This window comes from Sander lucioperca, chromosome 14 (assembly GCF_008315115.2).
Source record: "Sander lucioperca isolate FBNREF2018 chromosome 14, SLUC_FBN_1.2, whole genome shotgun sequence".
NCBI lineage: Eukaryota > Metazoa > Chordata > Actinopteri > Perciformes > Percidae > Sander > Sander lucioperca.
The window spans coordinates 17081384-17099845 of NC_050186.1; the positions used below are offsets into that span (position 1 = coordinate 17081384).

At 39.9% G+C, this 18462-nt stretch overlaps 1 protein-coding gene across 1 annotated transcript in view; it reads left to right on the forward strand.

The window, feature by feature from the left end:
* Positions 1–2018: 2018 nt before the first annotated feature.
* The window catches only part of stt3b (STT3 oligosaccharyltransferase complex catalytic subunit B), a 93979-nt gene continuing 77535 nt past the window's right edge, over positions 2019–18462 (forward strand). Inside the window, exon 1 of the mRNA XM_031295958.2 lies at positions 2019–2551. Coding sequence (XP_031151818.1) covers positions 2292–2551 — 260 coding nt within the window. The 5' untranslated portion in view covers positions 2019–2291. The remainder of the gene's footprint in view (positions 2552–18462) is intronic.

Here is an 18462-nt window from a genome sequence, read left to right on the forward strand (position 1 = left end):
CATTTTACTGTCCTTTATTATCAGCTTTACATCTTCCCGTCTCTCCAACGCTGTATTCTCATCTCCCTCTTATCTCCTTCTCGTCTCTTCAAAAGATAGCCTCAATGCACAGCTGCGCTAAGCCGGCTTAAACTTCAGTCCGATTCTTCTACATGAATATTTCATTTACATTTTTTAAATCATAATCTCATGGCTGACAGGGTAGCTGTAAATACTGTTGATGCAAAGTAAGGATGGGAATTTTGAGCGAATTAGTGAAGTTTTTAAACCAGAAAATGGGCTATTCTCAAATCAAAGGTACCAAAAGAGGACATAATTAACAACTTTTTTTATTTTGTAAAAACAAAAGCATGCAATCCCTTTAAAAACCAAGATACTCTGATAAGTAGTTATTGTCTAAATATGCAGCATCTGTTTAAACATTCACATAAATTGCCCAAAGTGCAAAACAAATTCCCCTCGGGGCAATAAAGGTTTCATTCATTAATTCAATGGGAATTGAAATCAGGTGCCATACACACAATAAATTCATAATTTCAATTTATGATTTTGGAGGTCAGTGATTAAATGACTTTGCTGCTTGTTTAGAAACAGACTCCTCTTGTACAATGCTCCCAGGTTAACCCAGATGAAGCTCTGTGCAGTAGGATAGGTTCACATAAAGCAGTAGGGCTAGGACGATATGCTTTTGTCCTGATTCAATTCTTTCACGATACATGGGTGCCGATTCGATTTGTATTGCGATTTTCTTCTCCTTCTTTAACAAAAGTCCCAAAAAACAAAACAAAAGTTTATACTTATATTGTTTATATTCTTTTTATCCTTCTTATATTTGAATGTGTGACATGCTCCAACAACACCATGACAAATTCCTCGTATGTGCAACGTACTTGGCAATAAAGCCCTTTCTGATTCTGATTCTGATTCTGAAAAACAAAAGTTGAATAATACACTTATTTCGTTTGTAAAGAAGTACATAACATGTATTTTCTGCTTTCGGTCTGTTTTGCTGAAAACGGATATGATGTAGTTGCTGTTAGCAGTACCGCATAAACAGAAAATATTGAGGTGAATCAAAAATTGATTCTTGGGAAAAGAATCGGTTTAAAAATCGAGGCAAAAAAACCCACACAACATACGTGAATCGATTTTTTCCCGCACTCCTATAAGGCAGCATTATATGTAACAAATGTTAGAGGAGATGAGAAAAAAGATGATATGCCCACTCTGACCTCAGAACAACGTTGTTGCTATCTATGATATTACACAGAAGAGGGCTGTTGGACTATTGTTTTTCTCCCTTTGGGACTAAATCACATCTCAGATAAATCAATAACCTTTCCTGCCTCTGTCTCATTGTTATATGAAACAGTGCAAGCACAAAATGAATATATACTATCAGTCAAAAACTTGAGCATTTATTGGAAATGTAAAAAAAAGAAAAAAAGTTGTCTTATGCTAATAAAGGCAAAGGGAAATTGTATGAGTACATCCTGAGTTTAAGAGTGTGATGAATGCTGTGTTCTTGTCTTTGCTGGGGGGCATAATAATGATGAAACACATCAATCTTTATTACCACTCCACCACCCAGTCCAGAACATCCAAGGGCAACAGAAATATTGCACTCACAGAGAACATTTATCTTCACACACCTGCCTATAGCTTTAAGCTGCAGGAAAACTAGATTTTGGACTATGTGCCCATTATCTATCATATACTTTGTTATTCTCTACGAAAAGTGACTAATTCAACGTTATAAAGCCAACTTTAAGCCGAGCAATAAGGGTTGTATTTATAGCGGACACCAGAATGACTCAATATTCATACAGAGGATAATCCTTATTTCAATCAGTGACAACCATGATTTATTGTGTTTCCATTGGTGGATTTATTTGTCTGTCTAGCCAATGTAGCTCTCTGATTGGTTTAATGATACAAAACCCCGCCCCCCTCGTACCTGTCAATCTGTGAGAGGCTGCGAGAGCTTTCTAACGCCCCGCCTATCACATCCCTCCCGCCTCTTTTCACCGGCGTTCAATCGGGAAGCGAATTGACTGTTGCAGGCTCGGTATGTGGCGCATGAGTATGCGTTTCGGGATGTAACGACTGTCTTTCGGAGTACCGATTCTGAATTAAAATATATATACATATACTCGGGGGACTCGGAAAATAGAAAACCTAAGGAGAGCAGGCACAAACGAAAGGAGTTTACGACAGCACGGAGTGGAGGGAGACACGGGAGCGTGGCAGGAGGGACGCTCTAGCAAATCTAACCGACACTGCACGCAGAAATGGCGGAGCACCACGCAGTCAGCGACGGCAAGCACAAAGCGTCCACCAATGCCGGGGGCTCGGTGCACGGGAACAGCCGACCCGGCGCCGCGGGTGGAGGAGGGGGCAAAGGAGGCCTGTCGGGTGGACTGACACAGCCGGCAGGGTGGCAGTCTTTACTCTCGTTTAGCATTCTTTTCCTGGCCTGCCTGGCCGGATTCAGCTCCAGACTTTTCGCGGTGATCCGGTTCGAGAGCATCATCCACGAGTTTGATCCATGGTAAGCTAACGTTAGCTAACGTTAACGTTTGTCAGGTCTGGTTCATTTCCTGGTAACAGTTGCTTGCAGTGACGGTGAAAGACAGAGCTTGATGTCGAAATCGCTCCAGGGGGTCATTTTTAAATATTAAACATGACGTATGTTAATTTCGCTGTGTTATTTTACTCTTTAAAAGTCAGCACAATGACAGCGACAGTTTTTTTTTTTTTTTTAAACAGCTTTAACTACTTAACATAGCTAGATGTTCTGTTAACGTTAGCTCTCTACGTTCAAGATTGTTTTCCTATAATGACGAGAGAGAGATTTTTTTTGTTGTTGGGACAAACACTTTATTGTTATAGTGTCTGTTATTCTGTATTTATGTTCTTGACTGTTGCAGTACTTTGCTCTATTGTTTATGGTTTATTCCCTTTTCATGTGTTTATTGTATGCACCAAACACGCCAAGGCAAATTGCATGCAAGTTACTTTGGCATTAAATCTCATTCTGATTCTTGAATATGAGGTCAGTGGCCTGATGTGTAGTCTGTTTGAAGGACCTTGACATTTAAATGTGACACGCAGCTAGCTGGTCTGGTTTGACCACTCATGTTGTTTAGCATTCATTAACGCTGAATACCAGCTGCAGTGGGCCGTGTGAGGAGGCTTCATCTGCATAAACGTACAACGTAGTTGAGATTGTAGGGAAACGTGTGAAAGATATGCACGGTTTCTCTGTGCTTAGCGCGTGTTTTAATTAATTGAAAACTCAATTCAGTGTGAGTAGGTGAAGTTTAAAGTTTTTTTTTTTTTTTTTGTGCTTATATGGGGATTATCTCTTTAGCGGTAGTCGATATGATTGATTGAAGCTGTTTTACGCCTGGAATAGATTTTCTGTTAGTTTAACACAACTTGCTGAGTGAGTTGAAAATATCTGCATAATGGACTATTAGGTTTTAGCGCAAATTGCAGCGGTACTCGTCATAGCAGACCGCTTTTAACCCGGAAACAAACTGATCCGGTGTGGTGTGTCTGTCATCACAATGCAGGATTATTCCGCTTTGTAACAGTGTCACATGGGCTCACGAGTGTCCGCCTGGTTGCAAAGCATTCCCTCACTGCCGTCGTATGTGGCATTCAACCAGGCTGCACGACTGATGCATGCATTTATTAATTTCAAGGACAGGTGCTCCATCTTGTTCAGGGTAACACCTGCCTCTTCAATTATGTTAACTTGATTGCATTCTATAGCCAAGGGCCAAGGCTTAGGTCTACGAGAGGGTCCACATGGTTCAGAGGAGCTTGATCCTGCTTTGAGACTGTAATGTGCACCAAGGACTGCCCATAGAACTGTTTGAGTATATGAGTATTCCTAAGCATCATACACCCATTTTTCACGCTGATTTGTTTCTTTACAACCTTCTTATATCCAATTAACGCCCTGGGTGGTCACACAGTTGGTATATTATCTATGGTATTTTTGCTGCTCTTCACAGTGACATTGGGAGCCGTTTAACCATCCGTTTCCACAGTCAAAACTGCACAGTTCTTCGGAAACATGTCACAGAAAAGAAAGCAAGGGCGCTCTTTGATATTCAAGAGTTTAAAAGCCCTTGCAGCTATGAGTAGTCTGTTTTCAAATTTCTCAGGGACCCCGAAAATAAAGCAATGCTTGGATTGAACCTTCTGTTGCAGGCCTACATGTGCAAAGTGGTGATTTCAGCTACAAAGTAATGTTTTAAACAAATATTTTTTCGGATGGTTGACTTCATTATTAGAAACAGTGTTAGAGACTGCAAATAATCATTTTATATGGAAAATACTAGGGGTGCACGATTCAGAAAATGTCACGATTCAATATCAATTTTTAGGCTCAATTCAAAATCGATTTTCGATTTAAAAAAAAAAAAAAACGATTCACAGTATGTAAATGTAGTTACTTTTCCCATGTGATTGCAGTAGACATACAATTTAAAAGAAACACAACAAATTAAATGTAGTTTGATATTACTTTATGTCTTCATACAAAATTAAAACTTTTGCAACTTAAAAACTGCAGAGTGCCAAGCTTTGGCCAGCTTTCAAATACATTTAATTCAAGTATCAAATAAAACTGTTGAATAAAAAGAGCTTTTCGTTCAGAGTTCGGTGGGAGTTTAGAGCATTGAAAGAGTGCGTTGGTTGACTGGCATGTTAGGTACTTTAGGTTGTTGTTCATCCACGTCTTAAATGTTAATCTCTGGGTGATGGCGTACCATGTGAGTTCTCAAGTTTGTGGTGTTTCCAACATACTTAATTTTCGCTTTGCAAAGCCTGCATATAGCATGATTCCTATCAAGTTCCGTCTTCCCCTCGAGGTTATAAAAGCTGAAATGTGCCCAAACTCTCGCCTTCAATCAGGATGGAGCAGGTTGAATAATTCTTTCTGTGAGGTTTGCTATTGTTTGCGCCGACTAAACTACTTCTGCTGCACTCATTCTTCTTTTGATTATAACAAGAGTGTCCAGGCGTCGGTGTGAATTCGACGCAGCGCCATCTATGGGAATGGCGAGCTAAACTCATTTCAGGACAATGGTGTACACGCCATTACAAAACAACAAAAAAAAAATTTAAATCGATTTTTGGAATTCTATAAATCAATTTTGAATCGGTAGAGCTTTTGCACACCCCTAGAAAATACAGTAAAAAAATACAAAAGAAATATATCTGTAGTCGACTATTCATAAATCTAACAACATTCATTCCCCCCTCTAGTTATCTTTTGACCCCACATGTAATCCTGATCAGCTTGCTGAGAACCATTGCCCTACATTTTTACATTCACTCTTGGGAATTCCTCAGTGTGTATGGCAGCCGTAACACTAGAGTTTTTATTTAGATAACCCATAAACCTGACCCCCATGAGTACTGTTTTTACCAAAATACTAAATGGTACATTATTCAAATATTTATTCTCCTATGTTCTGTTGTCTGGTATTGTCTATCTCCAAAAAGCAGATTTCTATGGTTATGCTGCGTTACCTATTAACTTTTTTTGACAGTGAGAAAAGAAAACGTGCATTTTACAACTACAGGAATATGTTGCTGACTAGAATTGGCCATCACTCCTAGACACACATGATTAGTGCTGTTGTTGTCTGGATGCTGTTATTGATTTTCTCTGTGCAGAGCTTGAAATTATCTGCAGCTAACTATCATGTTATATAAGCTGGCAATTTGAGGAATGAAGATTCGATTTCCAAGCACCAAAATGTCAAGCTTGTTCTGCATTATGTAAACAGTATTGTGTAGGTGAGTCCCTGATATGACTTGTCCATTATCTGACTGTGCTCATTTTGGTTTCCTAATATTTGTTGATTATTGTAAGACCAGACAGGCTTTAGGCCTAGTTGGCATTCAAATAAGATTTTGTTTGTCTTCTCCATTGATGAAAAGTAATTCATTTTTAAAGTTGTGTCCTGACTTAAAAATGCATTTCACTTTCTTTAACCAACTCCATATGAATGCTTAATCTTCTTAAGGCAATGAGTCAGGGCGTGGTTTCTGCTCACTGCTCAGTATATTGTTATGACTGCCTACTAGACTTAACCTTGCTGATATTACATCTCGACCATGCTGGTACAAATATATATCCCCTTTTCTAAATGCCAGTAATTCCCAAACTGCTGTTGGTGCTCCTCAGAAGATAAAGATGTGTTCCTGCCCCCTGAGTTGACTTTTGTACAAATTCTCTGTCCAGTTTATTGAGTTTGTGGAAGGAAAATGTAACTAGATTGAAAGCTGCATCGTGAGGCAAATAAGTGTGTGTACCAGATGGGAGCGTTCCTTGGAAGCGGTAAATTTTTTACCACCTCGGTAATGTTTGGGAATACAGTCCGTTCTGACAATGGAGTGAGAGGCAAAAGAAGTGTCACTGTCAAGCAAATATTGAGCTGGATACTTGGGTATAGCAGCACAGACATACACTTTCACACTTTCACATCCTTACTTTCACTTCGACCGGTCGGTATCAGAACTGCTGCTGCTTCTCATGACTGAAGGTTTGTTCAAGGTCTTTATTGGATGCTCAGTGTCATGCAGGATGTGAGTTTTAGTAGCTGTCTGATAAAGCAGTGAGTGTCTGGAGATGTGTGGTGCTAAAATGATCAATGAAATAGTCTAGTAATGACAAACCACAACCAAAAATTTGTAGATCAGTTAGTAGGATGATTTGGTTAGTTTTTGCAGCTTCACGTGATTGTGAATTTGTTACTTTGGGTTTTCAACTTTTGGTCACAAAAATTAAAAAAAAAAACTTTAAAGGTCGAGTCCATTTTGAGGTTTTTATATCATTCTGTTGCTTCCCAGTAGAGTTCCTTATATATTCAAATCCAAACATTCTCATTTTGGTCGAAGTATGTTTTAGGTTTCTGTATGACGACGTTGCTACAGTACAGTATGGATATCGGTCGGCATGGCCCCATGTTTGGAGAAGCAGACAGGAAGCTAAACAACGTACTGCTGTGGATGCCACGTTAGGTCGGATCTGAAAGTCACACAATAACACAAACTTTGGTTCACCAAAGTCATACAATAACACTAACTAACTAACCGATCGAGACAGCGATAGTATCTCCCATTTTCTATGAGGTAAAATGACTGTTTTTGTCAAACTGAACCAATATCCGTTTAAGTTTACTCTATATTTCAAATATATTCACCGCTGCCGTCAGACAGCCCTTTATGACAGGGAACTGAAGCTGTTATATCACGCAACAGGAGTTGCTGGTCTAACGTTACCATTGCCTAAAGTGGCACCCGCAGTAGTAATGTTGTATTGCTTAGCTTCTGTGCCGTTATTTCCAAACTTTGCACAGCTAAGGTTAGTGGCGTGCAAAAAAATCGATTCATATTCAAATCATGCTTCAAGCTCTACTGATTCAAAATCGATTCATAGAATTCCAAAAATCTATTCATATTTTTTATTTAAATTCAAGGTCCCAGTAGCTTAAAGACATCACACACAACATACACATACATTATAACAGGATGTTAAAATGACAAACAAATCCACATGAATAATATAGACAATAAAAGATACTAAATAAACTAAATAAAAAATCATACATACATACATACATACATACATACATGCATACACATATATATATATATATATATATATATATATATATATATATATATATATATATATATATATATATATATATATATATATATATATATATATATATACATGGGAAAAGTAACTACATTTACATACTCTGAATCGTTTTTTTTTTTTTTTTTTTTTAAATCGAGAATCGATTTTCAAATCGTGAGCCTAAAAATCGATATCGAATTGTGACATTTTCTGAATCGTGCATCCCTAGCTAACGTTGACTCGGCTAGCGCTGGCATTTACATTATTCATAACCTTAATGATTAGCTTGCTATGGTAACCCACGTCACTGCTTCACTGCTTCTTGCTAAGGCTGAGTGGGTGTTTCCATTTGAAAAGGGAGAAGAATGATGGATGGACTCGCCGTTTAACTGAAGATACACTGATGCAACTGTTTTCTCTCAATATTCAAATACCTCAACTCAGGATATCTGCCGATACCAAGCACTGATCAGTACCAGTGCTGCTTTCCCCCCAAATTTAAAAACTGTATATCTCACTGCATGAAACATATATTTTTTTTTAAATAGTTTTTATATAAAGTAACATGATGCCAGGGATTGTCTGTGACCGCTGAGTTGGTGACCTGTCGTGACAAGGTAAATGTAACTTATAGCGGAAAGTAGGGCTGGGCGATATGGAGAAAATCAGATATTGTTTGATTATTTATAAAAAAATGTATTGACAATATTGTAGGGTTGACAATTGTTGCTTTAACAAAATATTATCAAATTAGATTTTAGATAAAACAATCATCTGTAATGTGTGTGTGTGTGTGTGTGTATATATGACTAAGTGGTTAAAGGCAAATAATAGAACAGTTAGAACAGTCTGCTAAATTCAGAAAATTACATCACTTTACTATCTCTCTATCTCTCTATCTATCTCTATCACAATATCGATGTTGCCAATCCCTAGCAGACACCCTCATGTGAATATTGACAGTGAAATCAAACTTATGTAATGTGGATTGGTCAAGTCATGGCTAATACCCTATCAGACTAGAATCGGCAATCATCTCTAATTTTAATGTAATAATAATGTAGGGGTTTGGTAAGTTGCATTTCACATTATTTTTTACTTTTATATAAAGTACAAAAAATAAATCAATTATGAAAGTTATGAAAATAATTGTTAGTTTCAGTCATTGTCATTGGTGCTCAGCTGGTTATGATAATGATTACAATGCAAAATTGCTTATTCATAAGTCTGGCAAATCAGGAATCCAGGTTTTGTAGCAAGATTAGAAATGGATATGTCTAGAAGTTGTTTAATTAAATTGAAAAGGTTATGTTCAGTTTAAGGTAAGAGACAATTGGGATTGTAGTATTTGTACCTTGTATAGCATTTGTGTGCCATCTGCATACACCCTCACTACAGCAGCTTTACCAGGTTCATAAAAGATTCAGCCCAAGAGCCATTGGTAAACTGCCTGAGGTGCTCTAAAACTACAGTGAGGAAAATAAGTATTTGAACACCCTGCTATTTTGTAAGTTCTCCCACTTAGAAATCATGTCCACTGTGAGAGACATAATCTAAAAAAAAATCCAGAAATCACAATGTATGATTTTTTAACTATTTATTTGTATGATACAGCTGCAAATAAGTATTTGAACACCTGAGAAAATCAATGTTAATATTTGGTACAGTAGCCTTTGTTTGCAATTACAGAGGTCAAACGTTTCCTGTAGTTTTTCACCAGGTTTGCACACACTGCAGGAGGGATTTTGGCCCACTCCTCCACACAGATCTTCTCTAGATCAGTCAGGTTTCTGGGCTGTCGCTGAGAAACACGGAGTTTGAGCTCCCTCCAAAGATTCTCTATTGGGTTTAGGTCTGGAGACTGGCTAGGCCACGCCAGAACCTTGATATGCTTCTTACAGAGCCACTCCTTGGTTATCCTGGCTGTGTGCTTCGGGTTATTGTCATGTTGGAAGACCCAGCCTCGACCCATCTTCAATGCTCTAACTGAGGGAAGGAGGTTGTTCCCCAAAATCTCGCAATACATGGCTCCGGTCATCCTCTCCTTAATACAGTGCAGTCACCCTGTCCCATGTGCAGAAAAACACCCCCAAAGCATGATGCTACCACCCCCATGCTTCACAGTAGGGATGGTGTTCTTGGTATGGTACTCATCATTCTTCTTCCTCCAAACACGGTTAGTGGAATTATGACCAAAAAGTTCTATTTAGGTCTCATCTGACCACATGACTTTCTCCCATGACTCCTCTGGATCATCCAAATGGTCATTGGCAAACTTAAGACGGGCCTTGACATGTGCTGGTTTAAGCAGGGGAACCTTCCGTGCCATGCATGATTTCAAACCATGACGTCTTAGTGTATTACCAACAGTAACCTTGGAAACGGTGGTCCCATCTCTTTTCAGGTCATTGACCAGCTCCTCCAGTGTAGTTCTGGGCTGATTTCTCACCTTTCTTAGGATCATTGAGACCCCACGAGGTGAGATCTTGCATGGAGCCCCAGTCCGAGGGAGATTGACAGTCATGTTTAGCTTCTTCCATTTTCTAATGATTGCTCCAACAGTGGACCTTTTTTCACCAAGCTGCTTGGCAATTTCCCCGTAGCCCTTTCCAGCCTTGTGGAGGTGTACAATTTTGTCTCTAGTGTCTTTGGACAGCTCTTTGGTCTTGGCCATGTTAGTAGTTGGATTCTTACTGATTGTATGGGGTGGACAGGTGTCTTTATGCAGCTAACGACCTCAAACAGGTTCATCTAATTTAGGATAATAAATGGAGTGGAGGTGGACATTTTAAAGGCAGACTAACAGGTCTTTGAGGGTCAGAATTCTAGCTGATAGACAGGTGTTCAAATACTTATTTGCAGCTGTATCATACAAATAAATAGTTAAAAAATCATATATTGTGATTTCTGGATTTTTTTTAGATTATGTCTCTCACAGTGGACATGCACCTACGATGACAATTTCAGACCCCTCCATGATTTCTAAGTGGGAGAACTTGCAAAATAGCAGGGTGTTAAAAATCCTTATTTTCCTCACTGTATCTTGCCTTGCCTTATTTCTGGTCTTTCTTTCAGCTGATTCTGCTGCTTGCCTGCATGCTCTATTTCACCTGCCTCTCCTCTTGTGCTCGTACTACAACATTTGGGTGCAGCACATTTGAATTGTTCTTAGGAAACACAAATCTGAAAATTGTAGCGACCACTTTCATTGGCACTGGTAATTTGCTGATCATCTGGGTGGAAACCTGCAAAACTGGCGGCTCTAACATCACCACAGATGGAATGTGAAACAGAATCTCAGACCTTTTGGAGGCAGTAACATTACTTCATGTAGGACACGAAGAATACATCCAGTGATATTCACCAGCTTTTGATTGTTAATCCCAAAACAAGAGAAGTGTGATCGAACACCTGAAATAGCAGTTTCACAGATGCCTTGTACAATCCTCCACTATCTCAAACAACACTTTGATATCAGTTTACACCTCAGAAATGATGTTTTAATGTTTCTGACCCCTTTTTATAATAGTCTTTGCTGCTGAAAGTTAAGTGCTGTGAAAAATGAAATCTTCTCACAAGGGATGTTATCACCTCAGCTCTTGTTGAAAAGCCAACAAAATTATGGGGAGTAGCAGCTATTGTGTGTCCTTTCTCCCCCTCTCTCTCATTCTTTTTCACACACACAAAAAAACATGACATCTACCTCAAAGTAGATTAGGCTATTATACCAGAAGCGGCTGCTGGCCCAGCAACACGTTAGCTAGTGCAGTAGTGTGGGAAAATGGAGAATAAGTCATGATTGATCTTCCTACCAGACACTTGGCTGGAGCTGTGATCTCTGCCTAAATCCCTGACTGACTGTCCAACAGCTTATGAAATATTCAGCGTTCAGATGGTGTCCTGTTACCAGCAGTAGAAAAAGTTCTAGTGAGTGCTCATCCTCTGTTGCTATTATAGGCTGATTTCCTAGACCTACATTATTCTTTGTTTTATAGATTGGCGTTACCACGGCAACTTATTAGCCATTTTACAGCCGTGCCAAAGGTAATGACTATTTTGGCTTTGGCTCTTTTGTGTCTACTCCAGCCTTGCAGGCCAGGCCTCCTTGCCTGCAAGTCATATCCATTTTTTTTAATTCTCCCTTGCAGAACTTTTTTATTTGCTGCTTACTCCTCAATCAGTGGATGTGACGTCAAGCCCCTGATGATTAAGTGCTATTTCCCAGGCCGGGCCTCCCAGCGGACTCGTGTCAAGCATAGTACGGGAGTCTGTGAATCCAAGGTGTGCTGCATGGTGTGTGTGAGACAGAGAGCGACAGATCTTTTCCAGGGCACCTGGGGCGTGTGTAGATGAGCCAAGATGGGAAGGAAAATCGGGCAAAGGGACACCACTGGCTAGCCCAATGGAAGGCATACAGACAACCCAATTTCATATCAGATTTAGTAGTTTGTTTTTATTTGTTCTATAAAGGACTAGGTTAACATCTAATGTGAATATTGGCCAATTTCTAGCAGTGCTGATTCACCTGACTGCTTAGTTGAATCTCTTCCTGTCTTCATACCCTCTATTCTGAGGTTATCCTTGAATAATGTGCAAACCTTTGTGCAATCAGCTTTTTGCCAGCTATTCCAGGATGCTGTTCGAGCCAATAACTAAGGGCAATATAAAGGTGAAAAGCACTGGTTGATTCATTCACACTGAATTAAAGAAGCTGATGACCTAGTTTTTATCCTCCAATTTGCCTGTCAGCCCGGAGGCCACACGTGTCACAGATGCCTTGATGAAGGATAATTGCACTGAGAGGTAACCCAATTTGCCAGCGTGAAGAATTGCCTCTGCTGCGCATTCAGAACAATATTTTGTGTTATAGTTTGTGTGCTCACCCGCACATTATAAGCTTCATGGGGTGTTTGGAGCCAGTTTAAGTGTTTAATTTTATGGTGGGAGAGGTTCAGCATCATTTGTTGTTTGCATAAGCTACAGTAAAATGTAGCCATGCTATTTATTTGAAATCACCTTGAGCTGGTCCTTTGCCCCACCTTTCTCAACTTCAGGCTTTTCGCTAGTTTTGGCAGCCGTTCGCTAATGATATTTTAAGAGCATTGTCCTCTGACAGTGTGGAGCATTGTGATCCAACTCTTTATTGAAGGCTAAAGAGTGCTATCTTGTACTCCGATAACTTTGAAACATGGCAGTAGTGCAACACAAGCCAATTTTGCACCCAAGCCTACATCTCTACATTTAGGATGTAGATGGCAGTGTTTCCTATACTATACATTCCCTAACCACCAGACCTCCACAGTTTAATTAAATTACTGTTTAATTTACCTTATTTCACACAATAAGCCCATAGATAAAACATGTTCCTTCTCAACTAGAGCAATTTGGAGCTTCAGTAGCTCGTCTTTCTGTTCAACCTATCCCCAAATGATTGCAATTATACCACAGATACCATAGTGCTGTATTGTGTTTCCACGTTATTGCAATTTGACTGCCAACAGATGACCAACACGCGGAGAAGGGTACTGCTGTGGATGAAAATGTGAACACATGAAGTGGTACTTCTGCTGTGTGGAAATATTTTAGATACAGAAAATGAAGCAGGTTTCTTACAATTACTTTTTAAATTCGTCACATTTATGTTTACTCTGACTGCTTTGGTCTTTGTTTGAATTTCATCAATCATTACTGTAAAACACTTGTAGTTTCCTCACAGCTGCTGATAGCTGAAGTATTACACGCTACTGTTTGCACAGGACTGACCGAACCACTGCATTGACAATGAATTTTTATTCATACAGCATGTGTAATGCCCGTTTTCCACTTGGTGCGTCTGCTCTGCGTTCCGGGCGCATCACGACCTGCGCGAGCAATCGCGGCCATTAAAGTCAATGCTTGATAATCCACCAGCTCCGTCGCGTCCCAGAAACGCGTGTGAAGCGGCTCTCCGCTAAAGGTACGCGCCAGGTCTGTTTTCACGCGAGATGTGTGGCGTTGGGACAGCTGGGCAGGACTGGAAACAGCGAGACTATCCAGTCAATTCACCAAAACACACCCCCCCCAATACCGTATACGTCTCCTCTACAACACCACAGATGACGGGAGATTCATCTTGGAGGTGGAAAAACATAAGACGTCACAGATGAGATAAGGCATGGAGTTTAATTGCAGGAGTGCTTGGAGTGGAAGGTAGATACTATCTTAATAAACACGTGGTTGTTCTGAAGTACTTGTAGAGACAATAAAATCTGCGATTCGGGCAGCAAGACGCTCCTCTTCTGAGACGCTCCCGGTGTGGCATGGCGGAGGGGGGAACAAAACCTGAACGCAGCAAAGACGCGCCCAGTGGAAAATCGGAGCAAGCGTTCAGCTTTGAAAATGTTACGTCCACGGTTGCAGAGATGCTGACGAAAGGTGTTATTTGGAGGAAAAATAAGACTTGCTCAAATAATGGGATTATGTATGTAAATTGAATTTCGAATTGTGTGCTTTAGAACGTACATGGATATTGTCATGTCACAGGTTGTATTGTTTCACTGCTTTCCTTGTATTGTGAATATCTAATATGTCTTAATATAAATGTTCAAATAGCAATGTGTCTAATACTGTATCTTCTACTGGAACGGATATTGGAGTGGGCCCAGAAACAAACCTGGGTAGCAGGTAGGGCTGGGCAACATATCGATATTATATCGATATCGAGATATGAGACTAGATATCGTCTTAGATTTTGGATATCGTAATATCGTGATATGACATAAGTGTTGTCTTTCACTGGTTTTAAAGGCTGCATTATAGTAAAGTGATGTAATTTTCTGAACTTACCGGACTGTTCTAGCTGTTCTATTATTTGCCTTTTCCCCACTTAGACATTATGTCTACATTACAGATGATTATTTATCTAAAATCTAAATGTGAAGATATTTTGTTAAAGCACCAATTGTCAACCCTAGAATATCGCCGCAGTATCGATATCGAGGTATTTTGTCAAGAATATCGTGATATTTGATTTTCTCCCTATCGCCCAGCCCTAGTAGCAGGACTAAATTTGTCCTGTGTTCTCATCTACAGAAAATGCAAATAGAAACACAGGACAAAACTCAATGCACACACTCACACATCAGTGTGTGTCACGCAGACTGGAGTTGCGTGGTTGATGCAGCTTTTGTCAAGCTGTTTGTTCTGGGTTGTCATGGGCGCTTTGATGTGATTGTTGTTCCAATGACCACCCAGCCTGCAGAACCCATCAGACTGGGGAAAGACAGAAGGAGCGACGTGTCCGCTTAACAAATGCAACACTGTCAATTGATGGGACTCCTTTTTGAATGCCCGTGCGAGTGGGTCCTCTTGTGTGTTCTCCTATAGCGACTGTTCTGTGCATCAGAATTAGAAGAGTGTGACTGGTAAGCAGTTTGTTTCCCCAGCCCCACCACCAGGGTGTAGTCTTAGTCTTTAGACTTTAAGAAAAGGGTTGCAAAGTTAGACTTTGCATGTGTTCTTTAAGGATGAGAACCTGTTTAAAAGACTAAACAATGAAAGACCAACGGGTGTTGATGATTGATTTGCAGAGTCAACACCGGAGTAGGGCTGACAGGAAAAAAAAAGAGAGTTCTACTTGCATGAGAGAACCCAATATCTGTCGTGTGACTTTCTGTGGTTACTGAAGATCATTGTTGGTCTCTTGAATATTTGCTCAGCTTTGCCGTTTTCCTTTTCTCCTTCACGTTGGCTTTGAAGTAGTCCTTGATGTCCTCTGGATGGTGTGGGGTGGAAGTGGGGCAGAGGGAACAGAAAGGATCTGTGCTTATCATACACCCATGTCCTCTTACTGACAGGAGTCAGCATGCATCTCTGTGGGCGAGTGCACCTGCATACAGAGAGGAGGAGTGAGGGAAACAGTGGTAGGATGGTAGGAGGCGGAGAGGGAGAGAAGAAATGAATGCCTGCCAGGCATCCAATCTGAGGGAGGTTTTGGTGGTGAAGCCAAAGAGATGTCATTGTTCCAAAAATGGCATGTGTACATGTTCATGTGTAGTGTTTCATGTGTTTATGCAGGGAAGATAGGGTTGATTTGCTTTAATTTTAATCTGCCTCAGGTTAAATTGAATGTATTCTGTACCTGATAGATTACTTACAGAAGAGCCCATTTAATAAGATCAGCTGCTCAATACATCTCTAAAGCATTACTGGACAGTTAAAATGGCTCAACTCAGCTTATTCTTGAGTAATTTTTCTCTTTTCAATTTAATCCCTTCAACACATTGCAGAAAGTCCCTAGGAATCCACTGTTTAGCATCAGCAGCAAACCTAGATAGATAGCTTAGCGCTGGCTTAATCAAATAAATCCCAAAGCAGAAGTTTTTATGAAAGTCAGGTATTTGTAGACACACTGTGGTGCTCTTTGTAACAATGTAGTTATTGGTTTTGTTTGGGTTCTCTACTCAGTGAGCTGGTAATCTGTTATATGAAGTTACCACTTTATGGTTCACATTGAGATTTGCCTGCTTAATTCTGTGTGTGTCGATATGCCAATTGGCCGGTTCAATGGTTAGAAGATTGGCTAGCAGTCAGTTTGGCACCTCCTAAATGCCTTGTGTTCTGTTATGTCTTTATTGGTAGTCCTTTATTCATTTTCCCCATCTCAAGGTAAGATGTCTTTAAGCCCCTTGCATATTTTTGTATTTTATGCTTATTAATCAGTTATTTAGGTAAATTGTTGTATAAAATTATTGCAATTCATCAGTCTCTTTCAGTCTGTTTTAAGCAAATAAACTAAACTCAGATATATTACATTTGCAAAAAGCATTGGCACATGGCTTCTGCCTCTTCTCCCGCCACTCTGTTTTGTGGATGCCGCAGTAAATCCTCCACAATACTGTATCTTCAATTTTTAGAACATTTATATACTGTGTTGAAACTGCTGTCCCTTCAGTTTAATGTGTTCATGTTTTCCCCTGGGAATACATTTTTGTTCAGGGCGCTTTGCTTTCCTCCTACACCAATAGAGAAGTGTTGGGAATTAAAGATACTCCTGCCATTGCCTTTGACCAGTGCACTGGCCTGGTCCCTGAGGGCCCATGCAATATATTCCCAATGGCTTTTAAAAAAAAATGGCATGTATCAAATGCAGAGGATGATTCTCTCATGGAAATCATGTTAAATGTAGTTAGGACTCAGTCTTTTTAAAGAGGAGTAGATGTGTTTGGGGCTACAACTAATGCACAGTTCCATTAATTAATCTGCCGTTTATTTATTTGATTAATCGTTAGGTCTATACAATGGTCCATCACAATTTCCCAGAACCCAGGTGACATATTCAGATGTCTTATTTTATCCGACCAACAGCCTTAAAGCCAAACCTATTCAGTTCACTATCATAAGACTAAGAAACCCAGCAAAGACTTAATATCTTAAGTCCCAACACAGTTAAGTCAGCTGCAACAAAAGGGCAGTGTTCAATACAGTTTACAGTAAACTCAGTCCTCCTGTGAAAGAGACAAATATGCCTACTGTAAAAGAGTGAAGAGAAAAATGGAATGAAAACTTAAAGAGCTAACAATTATGGTTCTGTTCATATGGTAATATTTTATTGTAGTATTGCGGGTTTTTTGTGTATTTCCTTTGCTAAGTGTTTTTTGGCTTTGTTTTGAAATGTTTTATACCTAAGTATAAGCTTACTCTGGCCATTGTATATCTGCCAAAGGACATCACCTGCTCTCTTGTTTTTCTGGTGCAGATGTGTCCATTGTTCAGCTGTTGCATTTGTGTTCATTCTCATCGGTCCATTGAGAGGGGATGACTTTGTCACAGCCTAGCCACTGGCAAGCCCACCTGGTGTGACATTACAGAGCATTATGGTCTGAGGCCACGGCTTTGTTTCAGGTTGCCAGAATAGCTGACTTCCAGCCAAGGACACAACTGCCCAGGGTTGTTGCAGGGCACAGACTAATTGAGGAGCAGTTGAAGGGAAGAGTGGGTGGAGAAGGCCTCAGGGCAGAGGAAATGAAATGACAGATGGACGAATTGAGTGGTGTCAAGCAGGATAGAATGACAGCTGGAATAAGTTGTCAATCTGTGTCTGGCCGAGAAAGACGATCCTGTCGGGCGGCTGTCATATCATCGTGGTTATCAAGTCGAGCAGCTGGCAGGTAGTCTGGGTGAGCAGCTATCAGAACGAGGTGGAGCAAAGACCACAGTGGACAGTCACTTTAAAACCTGTGTTTCCATCAAACACTTTAGGTATATTACCTTTTAGAACCATACATAACCCGCATGGACATGTACCATAACACTAGATCTGTTTTGCGTTTCCACCGCGGACAGTACTGCAGTGTTTCTAGCTCCACCTTTTAGTATGGGGTCATTGTGCTAGTGACCTGAACAGAGGGGGTACGAAAAAACGGAATAGTAAGGAGTGGTTCTATTTGTACCATCCACGACTTTTCACTATGGAAACACAGAAATAACCGTTCTGATGTGTAACAAACTGAACTTAACCGGACTGCTTGGTGGAAACAAGTTTTTTTAGGACATGTAGCGTCGTGCAATCAAGAACCAATTAAAGTCGTTTGACAGATAAATACAGAAATACCAATCAAATTAAACTTTATTTACTGTGTATATAGCACTTATTATACACAAAAAGGTAGCGCAAAGTGCTTTACATAAAAGAAGAGGAAAAACAGTCCCACCCATCCACAAGCACAGTAGTACGTGAGTATTTACTAAAAACACATAAAAAAACAAACAAGAACAAACGAGAAACTAACACAAAATCAATAAAACAGGAA